This window comes from Ambystoma mexicanum, chromosome 3p, assembly GCF_040938575.1.
Source record: "Ambystoma mexicanum isolate Mex_15411 chromosome 3p, UKY_AmexF1_1, whole genome shotgun sequence".
Lineage (NCBI taxonomy): Eukaryota > Metazoa > Chordata > Amphibia > Caudata > Ambystomatidae > Ambystoma > Ambystoma mexicanum.
The window spans coordinates 430,638,416-430,655,943 of NC_090925.1; the positions used below are offsets into that span (position 1 = coordinate 430,638,416).

Below are 17,528 nucleotides of genomic sequence, written 5' to 3' on the forward strand. Positions count from 1 at the left end.
ATGACCTCCAACACTCGGTCGTTCCCACTAACAGCACATGGAGACACTAATAATGGTAACAATTACTGCTATGCAAATAAGTACAATATAGAGCACACCCAATCGGCAAAGTATTCTGAAACAATGTTTTGCAAGCTCACTCTACTATAAAACATCACCATTTTGCATTGTTCGTTGAATTATTTTCCCAATTATTCCCAGACATGTTTGCATGTAATAAACATTTGTTTTTCTTGCTCCCATGCACTTTGAATCATTGTGCACTCAGTAGGTAGCTTGCTAGACATTTTGTAGCCAGGCATCCTCACAATTGTCAGCAGCTTGCTTGATGCCTCTGAACCGCACACCAGATGGGAGTATTTCTTACCTGTAACTATTTCTCCAGCGTTGGTATCTTTCATTGATTCACATGCTGGATTCCCCATCATCAGGCTGGGAATATTCCCCATCGTCAGGCTGGGAAACCAAGGTAACTATGACGTAGTAATTTTCCTATGGAAAAGTGTTGACACCTTGAGCGTCCCATCGACATTGTGGGTGCTTTTGGCAGCAGGACGTCGAGTATATAGCTCCACCCCAGCAGCTTCCCCTCAGATGTTAACTCCAGCTGTTGGATATCTTTTAAAGGCTTTTTGCATGAGTGGGGGTAGGCTGAAGGGTGCATGTGAACTGAAAGACACAAACGCTGTAGAAATGGAGTAACAGGTAAGAAACCACTCCCTTCTCCAGCATTGGATCCTTCATTGATCCACATGCTGTGATGTAGATTCTGTAGCAGTATAAATGCTGGGAGGTGGAAACCAGGCAAACACAGATTAGAGACGAGAACGTTTTCTGCGCCAATGTGAAAAGAATAACTACAAGTAGAGAAAGTGAACAACCCCAGAAGCTGCTTGTCTTACCCTACTGCAACAGTCATTGAAGGACTGCCCGTCCCATCTGCACATCCTGAGCATGTTGCTGGTGTAAGCAGTAGTGCCTGGTTAAAGTGTGGGGCACAGCCCATCTTGCCACTTGGCAAATGTCTGATGTGTAACCCAGACCAGCGAGCCGCCAAGGCAGACGTGGCTCTAGTGGAGCGCTGGGGTCGATTGTAATGGCCTGTCGGCCTTGAGTGGCAGAAGGAGATTGCAGATGAAATTCATCTTGAAATTACCTGTTTTGATATGGATCTTCCTTTTTTGGATGGGCCAAAGGCTACAAACAGCTGCTTAGTCGTCCTAAAAGATTGTGCAATCCAAGTAATATTTCAATGCCCTTTTGACATCCAGAGAGTGCCAAGCCTTTTCTGTTGCTGAAGTGGCATTTGGAAAGAATGTGGGTAGAGTTATGGTAGCATTTTTATGAAAAACTGATGGTACTTTAGGATTGAAATGTGGATTAGTGGAGAGAACGACTTTGCCCCTCATGAACCGTAGATATGGATGGTCTACAACTAAGGCGTGGAGATCCGAAACAAGTCTAGAAGATGCAATGGCCACAAAAAAAAAAAAAAAAAAACAAAACCAAGCCACCTTCCAAGTTAGAAATTTGATGTGGGTTATCGACAAGGGTTCGAATGGAGGCTTCATAAACCCTGCTAGCACCAGGTTCAGGCTCCACACAGGTGGAATCCTTTTCTTTGGTTGGAAGGTACAAAAGAGGCCTTTTAAGAAATGTTTGATTAGCCTGTCACTAGAGCAGGGAAGATCTTTTCTGTGTAAACCTGGAGATGGCCGATAAATGCACTTTGATGGAAGAGACCGCCAGACCCTCTGATTTCAGCAGATAAGGAAGGATCTGATTAGGTGTTATAGCTAGCAGCTACAGGTTAGGCTGCTGTGCACACCATGCACAGAATCTTTTCCATTTTCGGATATAGGAGATGTTGGTAGCAGGGGCTCTAGTTGCTGCTAAAATGCGCCGGCAGTCTGGAGGGATATTCAAATTACCGAATTCGGAGTGGTCAAAAGCAACACAGAGCCTGGGTCGTGATGAAAGATCATCCCGTTGTTCTGGGATAGAAGACTTGCCCAAGATCCTAGATGAATTAGATTGTCTGCTGCCAATTGAAGTAGATCGGAGAACCAGGTATACCTGGGCCAGTACGGGGCTACGAAGATTATCCTGCAGCAACCTTTGCGTATCATCTGTAGGTTTTTCCTTATGAGAAGAAAGTGGAGTTTGGGGGGGGGCAGAGGGGGGGAGAAACGGGTAGGAAAACACCCTGTTCCCAGGGAATGAAAAGGCATCCCTGAGAGTCGGGATGCGGAATCCTGCTGGCGAATTTCTGGCAATGCTTGTTGTTGGGGCTGGCGAAAAGAAGACGACTAATTTTGGCTATCATAATGCTTGGCAGTTGCCAATGCGAGGAGTGCCTAATGAGGGCATCCACTCGCTTGTTCTGCATCCCGGGAAAGTGGAAGATCTAAAGTAGAATGTTGTGCCGGATGGCCCAATGCCAGATGGTCTGTGCTTCCTGGGACAAGGAGTCTGATCCTGTTCCGCCTTGCTTCTGTAGATAAAACATTGTGGTTGTGTCGTCGGTGAGAAGACAACACTGAATTATCGATTAGAGGAAGAAAGGATTTCAGAGCCCAGAGCACTGCTCGCAATTCTAGCACATTAATATGTGGTAAGGCTTCCTTCAGGGACCAGCAGCCTTTGACCCGATGCTGGTCTAAATGAGCACCCCATCCCACCTGGTAGGCATTACTCACAATTGTAAGATGGAAATTTGGCTCTATCAGTGGCATTCCTTTTGCAACGTTGAAGGGGTATGTCCACCACTTCAGTATGTCTGACGGAGTCCGGGAGATGGTTACCTTGTCTGACCAGGAAACCCCGATTTGGGATCATGTGAGCGCGAGAAACTTTTGCACTGGCCGCATTTGAAGCCGGCAGTGGGGAATAAAGGACAGAGGACATGGTTTCCGGAAGAGCAGACTAACTAGTTGGTTTGGCATGAATGAGCTCACTAGAGTGATCAATCTTTTGACTTTCTGTAGAAGGTTTGACCAGACTGTGGCCTGTAAGGAATTGAGCAACCAGGAAAACCAAGCTCCTTGAGGAACTGTACAGGATTTTGTAAAGTTGATTGTAAAGCCCAACTGTTGAAGCAGCATCTCTCTTTGGTTGAGAGACTATCAGGCTTGTGGATACATTGACCCTCGAACTAGCCAATACGGGTAAACATGGTGGCCTTGCTTCCGGAGCCACATCTCTCGATCATATTGAGCGACTATTGTCAGGGCATTGGCTGCTTTCCTGGTGGTCACCCCAATGGTGAGAACCTTCTTTCCAAAAGGGATCCATTTTCGGATTCTCTGTGTCGAGCCTTGCAGATTGTGAGACCAGACTCTGGAGCAGGTTGGGACGTCAGGCACTTTGGAGTAGTGTCTTAAATTTCTCCAACATTCCTTTTACTGCAGGCTCCATAAAAGGATGTTTCATAGTACGGAAGCCCTCCTGCCACACGTGATCCGGATTTGGAAAAAGAGTGCCTTCCTGCGTTTACCCATGGTGAAAGAGGAATCAGTCTTTCTTCTCCTCTTCTGGGATTAGGCCAAACTCCTGGCGTGCCTTGGACATCATGTAGTGAAAAACTCCAATATTGCCCGGAGGTGAAGGCTGAGTCGGCCTACCCGGTGCATCTTGGTCTGGATCTGTGTCCCATGTGTCGGCTCTCCTTGGGGACAAGGTTGAAGTTGCATCCCTCGGATTAGTGTCCTGGTCTGTGTTGACAAATTCTCCTTCCTCTTGTTCTATCCTACGTACGTGCCTATGTATGTGGACTGAATGTACATGGTGGAGGTCTAGGCGGTGTTTGCATCCTAGGGCATGTTCCCTGGTCTCTGGAGAGATATTGAAACACTTGTGTATAGGCGCGTTACAAATACCATATCATATCATATGTTGGATCCCTTCGTTCAGGGGTAACGTGGTTGTCCATACGGTTGCATTGGTTGAGCTGGAGGAAGCAGAAGTCTGGCATCAAGCTGACCTAATGGAGACTGCAGTGTAGAAAGAACCTGCATGGAAAGCAGGGATGGAGGATTTATAAGGGGGTATTGGACAAGCGTGCACCTCCTTTTCAACAGGATTGCATTTTTTGGGCCGCTTGCTTTACTTGGGGTGAGGAGTTTTCTGGCCCAGCTGCCCCATACCATATGAATGCGTATTTACATACAATCCAATAACAATTATACATTTCTACACTAGATTTTCCTCCCCAGTAAAAATCCTTGACTGGAGTTATGGTTGGTGCTCAAAATATATATATATATTTTATAAATCATCAATTATTGGAAAACCAAACATAACTCTGCCATAGCGTAGTCTGCTCAAGATGCGACACACTGAGCCAATTGACATTTTGTTGGTGCTTAAATTCATAGTAAAAGAGTCCGTTTTTCCTCACCGGTCACAACCGAAGATATATGCATTTTATCTCATGTGTGGTAGCATGACAGGGCTATGGTAGTCATGTACCGTGGTGCAGCCATAAAGTTTCTTAAAACAATTGTTTTGAGAATTGCTATGGTACTGCTGTAATCCCGCAAAATTCGGTCTGTACGACAGGCTCTCGCAACAGTGCTCAACACGGCAGATGCACTGCACAGAAACTGGGGATCCAGCCTGCGAGGCAGAGCACAGAAGGGGAAAAGGCATTCGCTACACACCCTGCTGTACATCTCCTATCGTACAGCACGGCGCTACGTTCCCACACCAGGCACCAGGATGACGGCGATGACGGAAGGGCACACCTGCATATTTTAGTTGTTAGCACGCGGTTTGCACACCGGGCGCCCTTACAAGCTTCACGCAAACATTCCTCCCTTTGTTTCTAGCCCCTACTGTACACGAGCCGCACACAAAAGCCGGGCATCTGCGCCCTACAGATTAGCTCAAGCGGAGCGAGACAGGTTTGGATGGTTGCTCACCTGACTGTTTATTTTGTTTCCCCAAACTCCAGTTTTTCAAGCTGTCACATGCACAAGAAAAGCGTGACAAGAATCGAACTGCTTTCACCCAACACGCTACAAAACACTTCATACCAGGATTTTGAAAAGCAAAATATTAGGGAAAGCCATGTCTAACCGTTGTAACATTAACCCAACGTTATTTAATGTGTATGAGTGCATCTCACTCCAGTCCACGAAAAGGATCAAGACATACACTATGAATATTCCATTATATACTTGATATAATTTAGGCAAAGGAGCCAGAGATTCCTAGTTTGCGAGGTGCAAAAACGGGTTCTTTTAATAATTTGTCTTAGGGTTTTTTTTTTAGAGCTTTCCATTAAGATTAGGATGGAGATCCCCTCCTATTCAAGATTGTAGGGTGTGGTGCCCTGGCAGGCAGAATTCGCAGCAGGCCCCATTGGGCATATCCTCTGCCAGCCAACATACTAAGAAACTTAAACATTCCTGGACAACTTTCTCTGAACCAAACATGTAATGGCTTCAGAAGGCTCCAGCACTAGAACACCCCCTCAATCCCCACCCGCCCTCTACCCTAGTCTGTCTGTGAGGTTTTCGGGGAAAAATGAGAAAGTAACTACCAACACCATGCAACACCATTACATAGTTAAACGGTGTAACTCAGCCAAGGAAGCAGCCAACACTAGGCACAGACAGGTGCCAACCACACACACCAAACCCCTGAGCATTTTTATGCTTGCAGCTACCAGTAAGGGGAAAGAAACCTACTATAAAATGCTGCATCGTTATACTTGTCTGCAAGCAATGTTATGCTAATGCTCAACTGCAACCAAAGTCAACCATTTTGGAATGTCAAGGTGGATAATTAGGGATACTGGTTACCCCACACCCCTTCCACCACAACCTCAATAATGTGCTCAAAGTCCTCCAACACACCCCACTGGACTTCTAGTAGCCAGGGGTCCCTACAACAAGGGACAGTTAAAATATATAATGTTCCGTCACATGGGGCGCTTAATTGGCGCAAGTGAGTCAACTTAAGTCTATCCATGTGCAAAATCCCTTACCTTACATTTTTTGCTAAACATTTACTTAACCCATGTGTCTGGTTCGCTGGGCTGCTCCCTTAGTATGTGGCATCATTCAGATGGTCTTGCGACTGTTAATGCCGGGTCTACACAGTTCATTGAGATTTAGGACTCCTTTTGGTGCCAGACTGTGCAACTTTCCTTTATTCAAAGAGATTTAGCCTCCTTACTGTTTTACTTTCCACATCAAGCAGCCACTCTGTTGAGCACCTGCCAGGAGCCTCCATTGCACACTACCACCATCCAAACTCTACATCTCTACCATCAGCTTGTCTCGCATTCGTGATGCACCCTTGCCCTCAGGCTATACCTTATTAATAGCAAAGCAGAATAGCTACACCTATTTCGTCCTCGACACAGTTCCCAACGGCCAGTCACCTATAAACTTCCCATCAGCGCCCAAAACTTCAGGTTTCACATCTTGGCTTTGCTAATCCTGCCAACAACGTTGCCTTTCTGCCGCCTTATAGGGCCCACCTCCCAGAGGCTGCCAAAACAGCAGAAGCTACATCATCCAGGACCAGATGCACTAAACCCTCAACATGGGGGAAGTGGAGAGACAACTTCAGTTTACAAGCATCACTGTGTGCAAATGACACACCCAATCTCTATGGAGTCTAGTTTGGTTTCGCTTAAAAAAAGGAGGAATGGTCAAGTTCAGCAGAAGATGGACAAGGCTCCCCAACCCAGGAAGTTAAACGGCGGAAATTATGTTACAGAAGCCGACCAACGAGAGATCGTAAAGCACATGAGGGCAAGCCGGCAATATTGCACATTTCCCTTTATCACCCTTTTGAGCGGGCTCAGAGAAAGCACTCGAACAGAGATGCTATTGGCAAGTAAAAGGCCTGGGTTCAGAGCAGCTTTGAGCACTGCAGGTCTTCACCACTGCTGCCCGGGACCCATGCCTAGCATGTACCCGCAACATGCCGCAGGTCACCCCTCTTGTTCACCATCACGGAAAGGGAAAAGGAGATCATTTCAAAAAAACCTTTGCAGATTTCCATGGAGGCCATGTTAACATGTCTCTTCTTGAACACTTGGACAGCATCATTTTATGAACCGATTAAAAAAAAAAAAAAAAAAACTATTAGCACCTGTGATTTACAGCATTAATGTTCGGGGCAAGCAGACCCTGCCAGTAACGGCACCACCAACGTGCCTTGTCTTCACTTGGACTCACAATTAGTGCGGCGGGCCCAGCCCCCTTCCCCCCCGCCCAATGTTAAAATCGCCTCATCCTCATAATAGACTGCCCAAACGCAAATGTTACAGTCCAGTATGGAAAGGAACTCCATTCTCAAAATAGCTCCAATATAATCACTCATGTCTTGAAGGAGGCACTCCCATTATCTAACCGCATGTCTCGCTCTATTGGCTCCCCTGGAACAGAACCTAAATATTTAAAAAAATAAACATCAAAAGTTGTTGGCGTCACATTGCATAGTTTTAAAACACACAATATATATATATATATATATATATATATATATATATATATATATATATATATATAAGCGCAAACATTTCTACAGTAACCCAAGGAAGAAAGGCGAGGCCTATGGTAACGTTAGTGTTGTCCTTGTAGCTAAAAGGGAATTTCAGGCACTTTGAAGATTCACCAAATGATAGTCCCTGACAAATGTCCAGATTTTCTATCCAGAATAGTTTTTATTACATGGTTATAATGTACAACATGTTATACTGGGAACATTTTCCAATATGTAAAGAAAATGTTCCATATCCTCGATCGTCCATACACCCTACAGCTCTCTCACACTGTTCGGCAAACATCGATTCAACAACCAGGCAAAGTAGTACACAAACGTATTGCTGCGCGAGCACGCACACAAACGCAGATCTGATTCGAAATAAATCTTTAGTGGCAAGAAATTTCAATTTTTCTTTCCCAAAAAAGAAAAAAATACCCTGTATGACATACCTGTGCACAGAGGTGTTCTAGTGTTTCCCCACCCATAACCTTTGAAATATTTAGCACAAAAAAATTACATTTCAAACCCATTTATAAAAAAAATGTTTAAAAAAAAGTCACCAATATTTACAAATCCCATTAAATTACACATAAATAAATATGTACAAGTCAAGAAACACTGTCTCCCTTACTAAACACCAAACATCCCTGGACTTCAGGATGAGTGTATGGCGCATTGGTGACCTCCATGATTAAAGTGGAGAATAAGGACTAACATGTACTGAGCCTGCGGTTTCATGCTCTTCCAGTCGTGGTGAACTTCAGAATGCAGCAATACCCCGATAGAAGAAAAAAAAAAAAGTAAAATGAAAAGTGCTGGAAAAGTGGGTTCTTTAAGACCTGGTGTCCCATTTCATATCGAATTTAGCCGTGCAGAAATGACAGTGAGGATGTGTGCATTACACAAGAAAACAAAAAAGTGTAAAATTTCATTACCAATGATCATTTAAAAACAAACAAAAAATGTTCTTAAAAGTGTAGGAGCGAGCTTTCAAACACGAAACAAAACGTGTCGATGAACCTGGATGCCATTCCACAGTGCAGCCGGTGTGCATCTAGACAAGCTTCTAGTGGGAGGATATACCCACTGGTTTGAGAAACAGGTTGTGCATGTGTGAAAATATCCTCATGTAATACTGCATATGGGGTGAATATTGGATAGGGTGTGGCCGATGGCAATTCCGGCTCCGGTGGTAGCAAGTACACTAGGCAATCTCCCTCCCCCCTTAAACTACTGCCATGTCCAGTCCACAACTGTGCTGTGGTGCAGTGGCAAGCCGCAGCTTCCAGAGGTGGATGCGCGCCTCCCGCCATTTGTCCGAAAAGCTACTTTGTCACTGAGGTGCATCCAATAGGGGACAATACACCAGGTCTGCCTAAAATAAGGGAGAGATTAAAAAAAAAATAAAAAAAAAAAATCTTTCCTTACACTTTACAAAAGTAAGATGTAGTGCCGGTTTCTGGAGCAAAAATGAACAAACGAGTTCCCATATTTACGCATCTTAAAACTTTTGGTTACAGATCCTCAAAGGACTGGACACTGCGGCCTGGAAACAGCACTTTGCCTCATGAATCCATGAATCCATAAGTCCCAGTGCTCTGGTTCTGGAGAAATGCAAGGGGAGACCATCCCTGCCTTGCAACGCGGCAACGCCAGTCTGATTTAGAAGGAGCAGGTGCCTGCTGTGGTTTCCTTTCAAGTTCGGTCAGGGCATAACGTCGAACCACACTCACTTCCTGTGCTTGTCCATTTTGTCAAGGTTCTTGTTGCTGTCCTGTGGGCTTTGGTCACCAGTGTTCATGTACATTTTGTCCGCTATTTTTAATGCTTCATTGAGGTAGTTCTGGACCGAAGTCATGGCCGCACAGATGGCCGCGCTGCCGAAGCCATGGGTGATCAGGCTAAAGTGTGCCAAGCAGCCCTGAATACCAGGTTCTAGGATGGGGTTCGGCCTGGCATTCCCTATCGGAGTCCTGTCCTGAGTGAGAAGGTCTGTAAACTCTTTGCAGATTTGCCTAAAAGAGAGAAACAAATAATTTAAGTATTTTCGACCTTTCAAAACCAGAGCTGAGCTTTCATCTATTCTGCCAACATGCATTTTCATATCAAAACACAAACAGGTTGCATAGAACTATGGGCAAGAAACACGTATTTAGCAAAGTTATGAATTGCAGGGAATCTCAGACATTAGCGAGTACACCGCCTATTTCAATGAAATCCTGCACCAGAACAATAAACTGCTACAAACATCAATGCTTTCAGACATTGCCCCCCCCCACCCTCCAACCTCTGCACCGGGGAGGTATTTTCTTCCACTGAGGAAGCATTGTCCAGAAATTAGGGAATCACACAAAAAGAATCCCTCAAGATAGGAATCACACAAAAAGAATCCCTCAAGATAGCAATTGGGTACCATATTAGTGTGCTGTATAGCAAAATGTAGAAAGGAAGTCCAAGATGGCTGCTGTGGTAGCCAACTATAGCTGGCACTACTAAGCAGCCACGGTTCCAGATGTTGTGTTCTCCAGCAGAAGACAAACTTGACTGTTGGAAGCAATAGGAGTCCCATGCAAGATAAAGATCCACCAGGGAACAACAGCACTGTGATGGTGGAGGAGGGGGTTGGGGAGGCACCAAGACCACAATGACCTATTCCCACCAGCCCTCTTCAAGATGACCGACTTTAATGCTATTCAATAGTCTAGCCAGTTTCTCAGTGAAAAACGCATCAGACAGAAAAGGCTTCAATAAGCGGTTGAGCCGATGGCAGACATAGGCACCAGATGGCAAATGCGTATGTCAATCTGAATGCCCAATCAAATATTGTCCTGCGCCAAAGAAAGCATCCCGATGCCAAATGTAAAAAAACAGATTTTCTGGCGAAATAGGAATTGCTTAAGCAAAACTGGACAGAGGCGGTCCTCAAAAGCTGGCAAAACAAGTTCCCAGATGGCAAATAATTTCAATGGCGGCTGTCCTCGACAGGCTCTGTACTGGGAACTGGGAGGCAAAGGGGCCAGTGCCAAGCTACTGTGCCCCCAGCCCAAAAATATATATATCACAAAAAAATCCCTCCCCACCTGAACTGTTGCAAGTCACCCTCAGAATGTATTTACCTGCAATTATTCAAAAGTGTCGGATTTATGAGGGTGGAGGCGGGGGGGGGGGGGGGTGAGTGTAAAGAGGAGAAAAAAATAAAAGTATCCATTGTGGTGCAACCCCCACCCGCAAAAAAGAAAAACCACTCCTGAAGGGAAACCCAGTTACTAAACAAGTAAATTGTGTGCCTCAAAGACAGGGTTTTCAAAAATATATTATCTAGCATAAATATGTTATCAGCAAGTGTCCCTTAACACCAATCTTGCTAATAGCCTAATTTTACATTTCAAGCGCTCCGCATAATTTCAAGTAAGTTTTGACATGCTAATATTTTTGCTTTATTGCCTCTGCCAACCATCCCTTCCCCACTTCCCATTCCTAGCTGTTCCGCTTCATTTACGCTCATTTTCAGTTCAATTTGCCGCACATTCCTTTGAGAATTTTCACAGCTGCCATTAAGTGTTCTCACAAAGACGAGGGATTACTGAGCACGCTTCAAAAGGAGCGCACCCAACACCAATTCATTATTCTCACGGGCGGCTATAACGAAGGACCAGACTACTGGTCAAGAAGATATACAGTTCAAGTGGCAAGAATGGCGAGTGAAGGTCTTTCAGAAAGGATGGAGCGTCAGTGGGAAGTGTGCAATATTATAGATGGGTGATAAAATAGTCTGAAATGACACCACAGTTTTGAGTTTTTAAGAAGCCACCCTGAAAAGCTCAAAGGAGATCAGACAACCCCATTGGTGGTGCAGCGTTGAAAGAAGAGAACTAAAAATGGTACCATCACATGAGAGCAAGGGAGGCCACAGCCACTGTTCTTCTGCATATATATCGGAGTGCAATATAGTGCCTCGATGAGGTTTCTGTTTGGGGACTGTGAAGAGCAGGAAAGGGTGCAGATGGAGTTAACCAAGGGTTGCACCACATGAATGAACACTAGTAGTTAGGAGGCTTCAGGTTAGGCCAGTCATGCGCCCAGCAGTGCCGTCTCAACCTCTACTGAAGGGTGCAGAAGGGCATCTTTAATAAAAGCACTCTTCACAATAAGAAGCCAATTCAATACCTATTTTGAACAACAGTAAATTAATGGCTTTGCCTTAGTAGAGGCTTGGGAACGCAGATGATGTTCTTTACATGGGATTGAGGGATAACATATCTCAGTCAAAAATCCAAATGGAATAACCACTGTGGGCATCCAGAAGAGGAAAGCTGTGCTAGATGTGCTTCTCCTGCGTGAGGAACACTAATTTGCTTTCGAGGCAACCTACTGAGGAAGTTTAGTCAACACTAGAGTGAAAAAGAGTAGAGGAAGTCGTTCTATGTGCACATCTTCAGTCCGAGAATCTGTCGGAAAATTAAACCACACTAAACACCTGCTGATCAGAACAGTGGGCACTCAGATGAACAGGCCAGCTTTAAAAAGGCAGGTGACCAAAGGCATCCAACCCTTACAGAAGACTGGATTTTAAAAAGGACTTGCCTACAGGAACCCACTTATGGTTTCCTATATCCAAAGAGGCAAAAACACGATACACACCCCCCCCCATAGAAGTGGCCAGCCACCAGCAGTCGAGCAATGACAATATCCCTCTTAGCTACTCAAGTTTGTCAGATTCCCCCCCCCCTACCCCCCGCCTCGACAGAAAAAAAAAAAATTGAAACTTTGCCAGCTATTGGAAAAACCTGTGACCACCAAGATTACACGTACTTAGCAGCAAGTAGCATATTTTTCCTGCTCCCCATCTCGTTGCGTTCCATGTGTGGCCTGCTGAGGTATTCCGCAACTGCTTTCGATGGAAACTCTGTCTCGCACACGTAGCCGAAATCCCGAGCGAGGTGGACTGCTTCACCTGAAAATAAAAACAGGGTCTCGCTTACAAATTTTGCTTTTCTGGTTCAAGTACAACTTTATTGATTAGCAAAAAGAACACTCATTAGGCGTCCCAAATGAGACTTTATATTAAACACTTGTTGCTTATTCCCTCCAGTGCAGATATAGCCATCATCCTGTATGGTCGCAATCGCCACACTTTGGCCAATAATTACAAACTCGTCACTTGTCCAAGTAAGGATGCCTGGATAACCATCCCCTTCTACAGTTACTGGCAGTTAGCCAGAGGTGCACTTAAATCAAATGGTCTTCAAACTGTGGGGCTGATGCCACAAAAGAGGGGGTGGGAAAGAGTATGTGGACTGCTTTCAATAGAAAATAGACATGGGATATGGAGGCGGGGGGCTGGTAAGAAATTGTTGTTGAACCACCCCTCCCTATGTAAAAATAATCAAGGGTGGGGCTCAGAAGCAACTGCCTTAAATCATCGGGGGGGGGGCAGATTTTCCAGAGTACCACTATACCACCCACCCAAACATGACTCCCCAAACATGAATTACAAAAAAGTAGGTCCTGTGCAACAATGATGAAAAACCCACCAGTTTAAGATTTCTCACCCTGGAATAAACATGCATTGGCAGGAATTTCCATATTTACTTTACAGGGTCTGCAGTAGCGATCGTGAAGTTGCTCATCCCAAAGGAAGAGCAGTTATTGGGTGGCTAATAACTTTGGTGCTTTTGAACGAATCCCCACAAACATTGCCAAAAAAAAGTACAGCTGCCTCTGAATTATTTTGCAACGTTTCATGCTATTTCCTCAAAGGGGGGGGGGGGGGGGGGGGGGGGGGGGAGGAAGAGGATAAAATGTTTAAAATCCGGACAGACATGAATGGAAACAGTTTTCTTGCAGCTACAGCTCAAACTGCTTGACGGCTTTGCACCAAAGTAGCACAGGGAGCAGCGGAATAGTCCCGAAAGCAGGCGTTTGTAAATTTAGTGTACGACAGTCCATACAGTAGATTTTTTTTTATTCTAAAAAATGTTGGTTACAAATTAAAAGAGCAGATATTGCCGTCCAGTCCGCAGACGCAATTCCTGTTTTGGTGTCCGCAGACCCCTCCGAGCCAATCTAGGAGCCGCGCAACGTTATACATCGTACATGCCCATGGGAGGTGCCTCCATAATGCCACCCGTAGTCTGGGAACAACACAGTAAAAACATTCAGTACAGCGTTGCACTTGTCAAACATGTCTGGGGATGTGAGAGGTGATGTGGATAGGGTTTGTGCCGAAAAAGCCAAAAATCTGGTTCCTCGACGTCCGCAAAGATATTAGGACATTACAGTGATGTTCGCGAACTTGAGAAACGCTCGACGGCATCCATGGAAACAAGTGCATTACAGGGTCAATAACTTTGAGGCCGTTCAACAAAACTGCACTCATTTTGTAATAAAACTATAGACCAACTGTGAAAGTTATTGAAGGTGTGGTGGGTTTCGTTAAGATGGGTGTGTGGTGGGTGTGCAACATTATTGGATGTCTTATAACATTGGTGCCCTTTGAAGATTCCACACAAGTTTGCAAACGGATTACAGACCGTACTTTGAATGTTTGTGCAAAGTTTGACGAGATATCAAGAAGGGGGGGCAAATTGTAGGGGCAGTGGGTTCTGAACATTTTAGGGGTTCCGATAGTGGCAAAAAACATCCTGCTCTCTGTTACATTGTTGGACAGATTTGCAACAAACTTTTGCAAGGAGGTCCCTGTGGCCCTGGTCAGTGGCCAGACTGTTCAACCATGCCCTGGACAATGTGTCATTTATATAATCTGCTTGCCTCTACAGCCTAAAGTGCTGGACACGTTTGCAGCAAACGTGCGTGAGGAGCATCAGAAAGGATGGTTTTGCAAACCTGGCCTGTATTTTTTTTTTTACCCCGAAGTGTCAAATCGTAGGTACAAGGTACAAAAAAAGAAGAAACTAGTTATATAACTTGGTGCCTAGGCAGTGGGTCTGGGTACCAAGTTCAGAGCTCAAAACGATTTCTCATATTCAGGGTCAATTTTCGCATATTCGGGGTTATAGTAGGGAATCGGGAAATAAAAGTGTGTGGCACCAATAACAATATTTTAACATATTCAGGGTCATTTTTAGTACACTGCTAATGTAGCCGCAGATATTTGGGAGAGGGGAGGGGAGAAGAAAAGGTTACAAAAATGAGAATACAAATACAGCTACAGTGAGGAGTGGGGTACCTATAGGGACAAAATATCAAGGGTTGAAATATGGCCCTGGCTAGTAGGGCCGAAAGAGATGATGACCGAACACAGCCTGGGCACAAATGAAACATATTGGGGGGTGGAGGACATGTACAATGGACAAGGCCAAAGGCTCTGGCTAGTGGCCCATGAAAAACGATGGTATAACTAAACCCTTGAAATTCACCGGGGGGACTTTAGCTAAGGGGAAATTAAGTTGAGCAGATTTAATGCAACAAAACACTTGAAATTCAGCAAGTGTGGGAAGTCACGACCAGCTTACCTCGGCGCGTTCCCATGCAAAGAACATGAGTACATCCATACAAGAGGGATTCACAATGGCATCATGTGGGCCGTAGCATTATGGGGGACAGCAACAGGAGCATTAAATCTGCTCAACTGCAACTTTGCTGAAGCTTTTTCAGTCAATTTATATAAGAGCTTTACCACAAGTAGGCAGCCACAATCTTGTACAGGATCATGCCATCAGGTATTCTCTAAACCTTTGCACCCAGTTGGCTCACCAACATCTGCATTAAGCAAATATTCAGGAAATCGGCCAGCAGCCATGTACTCAAACGTCATGGAGACCAGCAGCATCCAAATATGTTGCAAGGATGTTCTAGCATGAAAATTGGATATGGATCAGATTAAAAAATATCTAATATTTGTATAGTCCCACAGGTATCTGTCCAAATATTCCTAGCGGAAATCAAAATATGGTATCTTTAAAAAGTTTAATACTTTCCTTTCAGCAGATTAATGCAACCCTGCTCATTACACTATCTGACATATGGCCTTCACCCACAGAGGGCTACACGTCGCAAGAACGAGTCAGGCAAGTGAAGTGTTTGTTTATAGGCTGTGTACTCTAAATATAGCACCCCTTGATGTAAAGGTTTATTTCCAAGCAGATATGTGGGCATACAAATGATCTGCCCAGGGATATAAAGTGCGGTCTAGGAGTATACTTGTTGGACTCACTGTTCATTGAACTCCACAAAAGGACAAAATGTTTCCAAGAGTCAACATCAACTACTGCATGAATTGTACTTTCACCATGGACGTACTGGTCAAGCAAAGCAGAGAAAAGAAAAAGTAAAAAAGGCAAATTCTGAAACTTCTCCTTCACACCCAGATAATTGCAATCCGCTTGCTGTGGCTGGTTAAACCAAAGCATGGTTTTCATTTTGCTACCTGCCAGCGGCACAAACTGGTCATGCCAAATCACAACAGACCAAGGGTACTACTCGTGCGTTTGCCTGCAAAGTTGTGGCTACTCTGTAGCAGCCCTTCCTCACACTGTCCAACCTTTCTAGCACGGCACGGTTCCATCAACAAGGGCAATTTCTCTGACCATTTCGGTCACTTCTCAATAGGGGACAGGCTTATTCACTCCCTCAACAAAGCTGCAGGAGACTGGTGTAAGATTCAATCAAGACTCCAAAAAACAAACAAAAAAAATAAAAGGCGGCTTATTCACGTTCTCAGCCACCCTAGAAACAGTAAACTGTTTCTTGGTGAAGTACACCATCCCTTATAAATCTATTTAAATATGCAAAATTACTGAATGACCAATCAGTACACTGAAGGCCGGGAGCAATCATGTTACTAACCAAATTATTAAAAGTTTTACAATGCCAATGTATTTTATTTTTGATCTTAGGAGTGGTTTAGCTTTCAACAACAGGACCACCCTGACCCCCACCCCCACCCCCCCCCCCCCCCCCCCCAAGTCATGTCCACAATGGAGACATATCTTCTTCAATCGCAGCAAGACCCACCTTCAACCAAAGAGGTCAGTAACGTCACATTGGCTGCTTTTCGTCTACCAGCTGGAAGATTCAGGCCAATTTTATCCAGTTTTTCACGTAGCGAACGCCCTCCATTTTTTGATTTTGCCCTGCAACAAATGAATTGGTTAGCGGTGTGTGTGGAGGCCTGTTTCAGCGGTAACAATCATGCTGCAAACTTTCAAGGGTTCCATCACAGGCTACATGTTGAAAATGCATACAATGAGGTAAATGAGTACATTAGCAAACTTTTGTTCCAAGGCCTCCTCTCGTTTGAGGAAAGAATTCTTGCCAATCCATGGGCATTCATGTTGTTGCAACCTGCACGACTCCCTCCCCCACAGTTCTGCAAGGTGCAATTATTGGTACAATGTGCTGCACAAACAAATGGGGCCATAGCCTTATTTTTATAACGCTAAATATAGCCAGACATTGAGCTCTTCTCCCACTACCTATCCTGTCAAATATCCACTTCAGAACCAATTCTGGGGAGAGGTGCAAACCCAAATGCAGAGAATGTTCCCAGGGGCAGAGAGTTTAGGGGAAGAAGTGTGGCTAGGGAGCCTATGGTACCCCAGGGACAAACAGTGGCAAGTGTCACAGAAAAGAAACTGTATGGGTCTATTGATAGGGGCGTGGATGGAAATAGCTCATAAATGGAAACAAAAAAGCCCCCCATTCGCAGTGGATCGGACGAGAAGAGTATGGACATACCTAGCCATGGAGCGAATAACTTGTAATATTCAAGGGGAACATCAATATTTTAGAACGGACTGGGGCATGGTTCTGGAGTATCTCCAAACGGTCTACAAAGAACAAGGGTGCCCACACAAAATAAGGATACTGGACCTTTTCAACTGAAGTAGCTGAAGTAGAATGAGCAACTTTCCGAAAGAAGGACTATAGATGGAGATCTTCCGGTGGGGAGGCGGGGAGGGATGGGAGAGTTAAACGTTATAAACAATGAACAATGTATTGTGGAGATATTGAAAATTACTAAAAAAAAACATGGTTTAAAAAAATGAGAAAAATATTAA

General features: G+C 44.7%; 1 protein-coding gene across 9 annotated transcripts in view; it reads right to left on the minus strand.

Annotated features, from left to right (window-relative positions):
• Positions 1–7,660: 7,660 nt before the first annotated feature.
• The window catches only part of TFAP2C (transcription factor AP-2 gamma), a 42,556-nt gene continuing 32,688 nt past the window's right edge, over positions 7,661–17,528 (minus strand). For all 9 annotated transcript variants that reach the window (XM_069651110.1, XM_069651109.1, XM_069651106.1 and 6 more), the window contains 3 exons: positions 16,483–16,601; positions 12,319–12,460; positions 7,661–9,521 (listed from right to left, as the gene is read on the minus strand). In XM_069651110.1, coding sequence (XP_069507211.1) covers positions 9,236–9,521; positions 12,319–12,460; positions 16,483–16,601 — 547 coding nt within the window. In that variant the 3' untranslated portion in view covers positions 7,661–9,235. The remainder of the gene's footprint in view (positions 9,522–12,318; positions 12,461–16,482; positions 16,602–17,528) is intronic.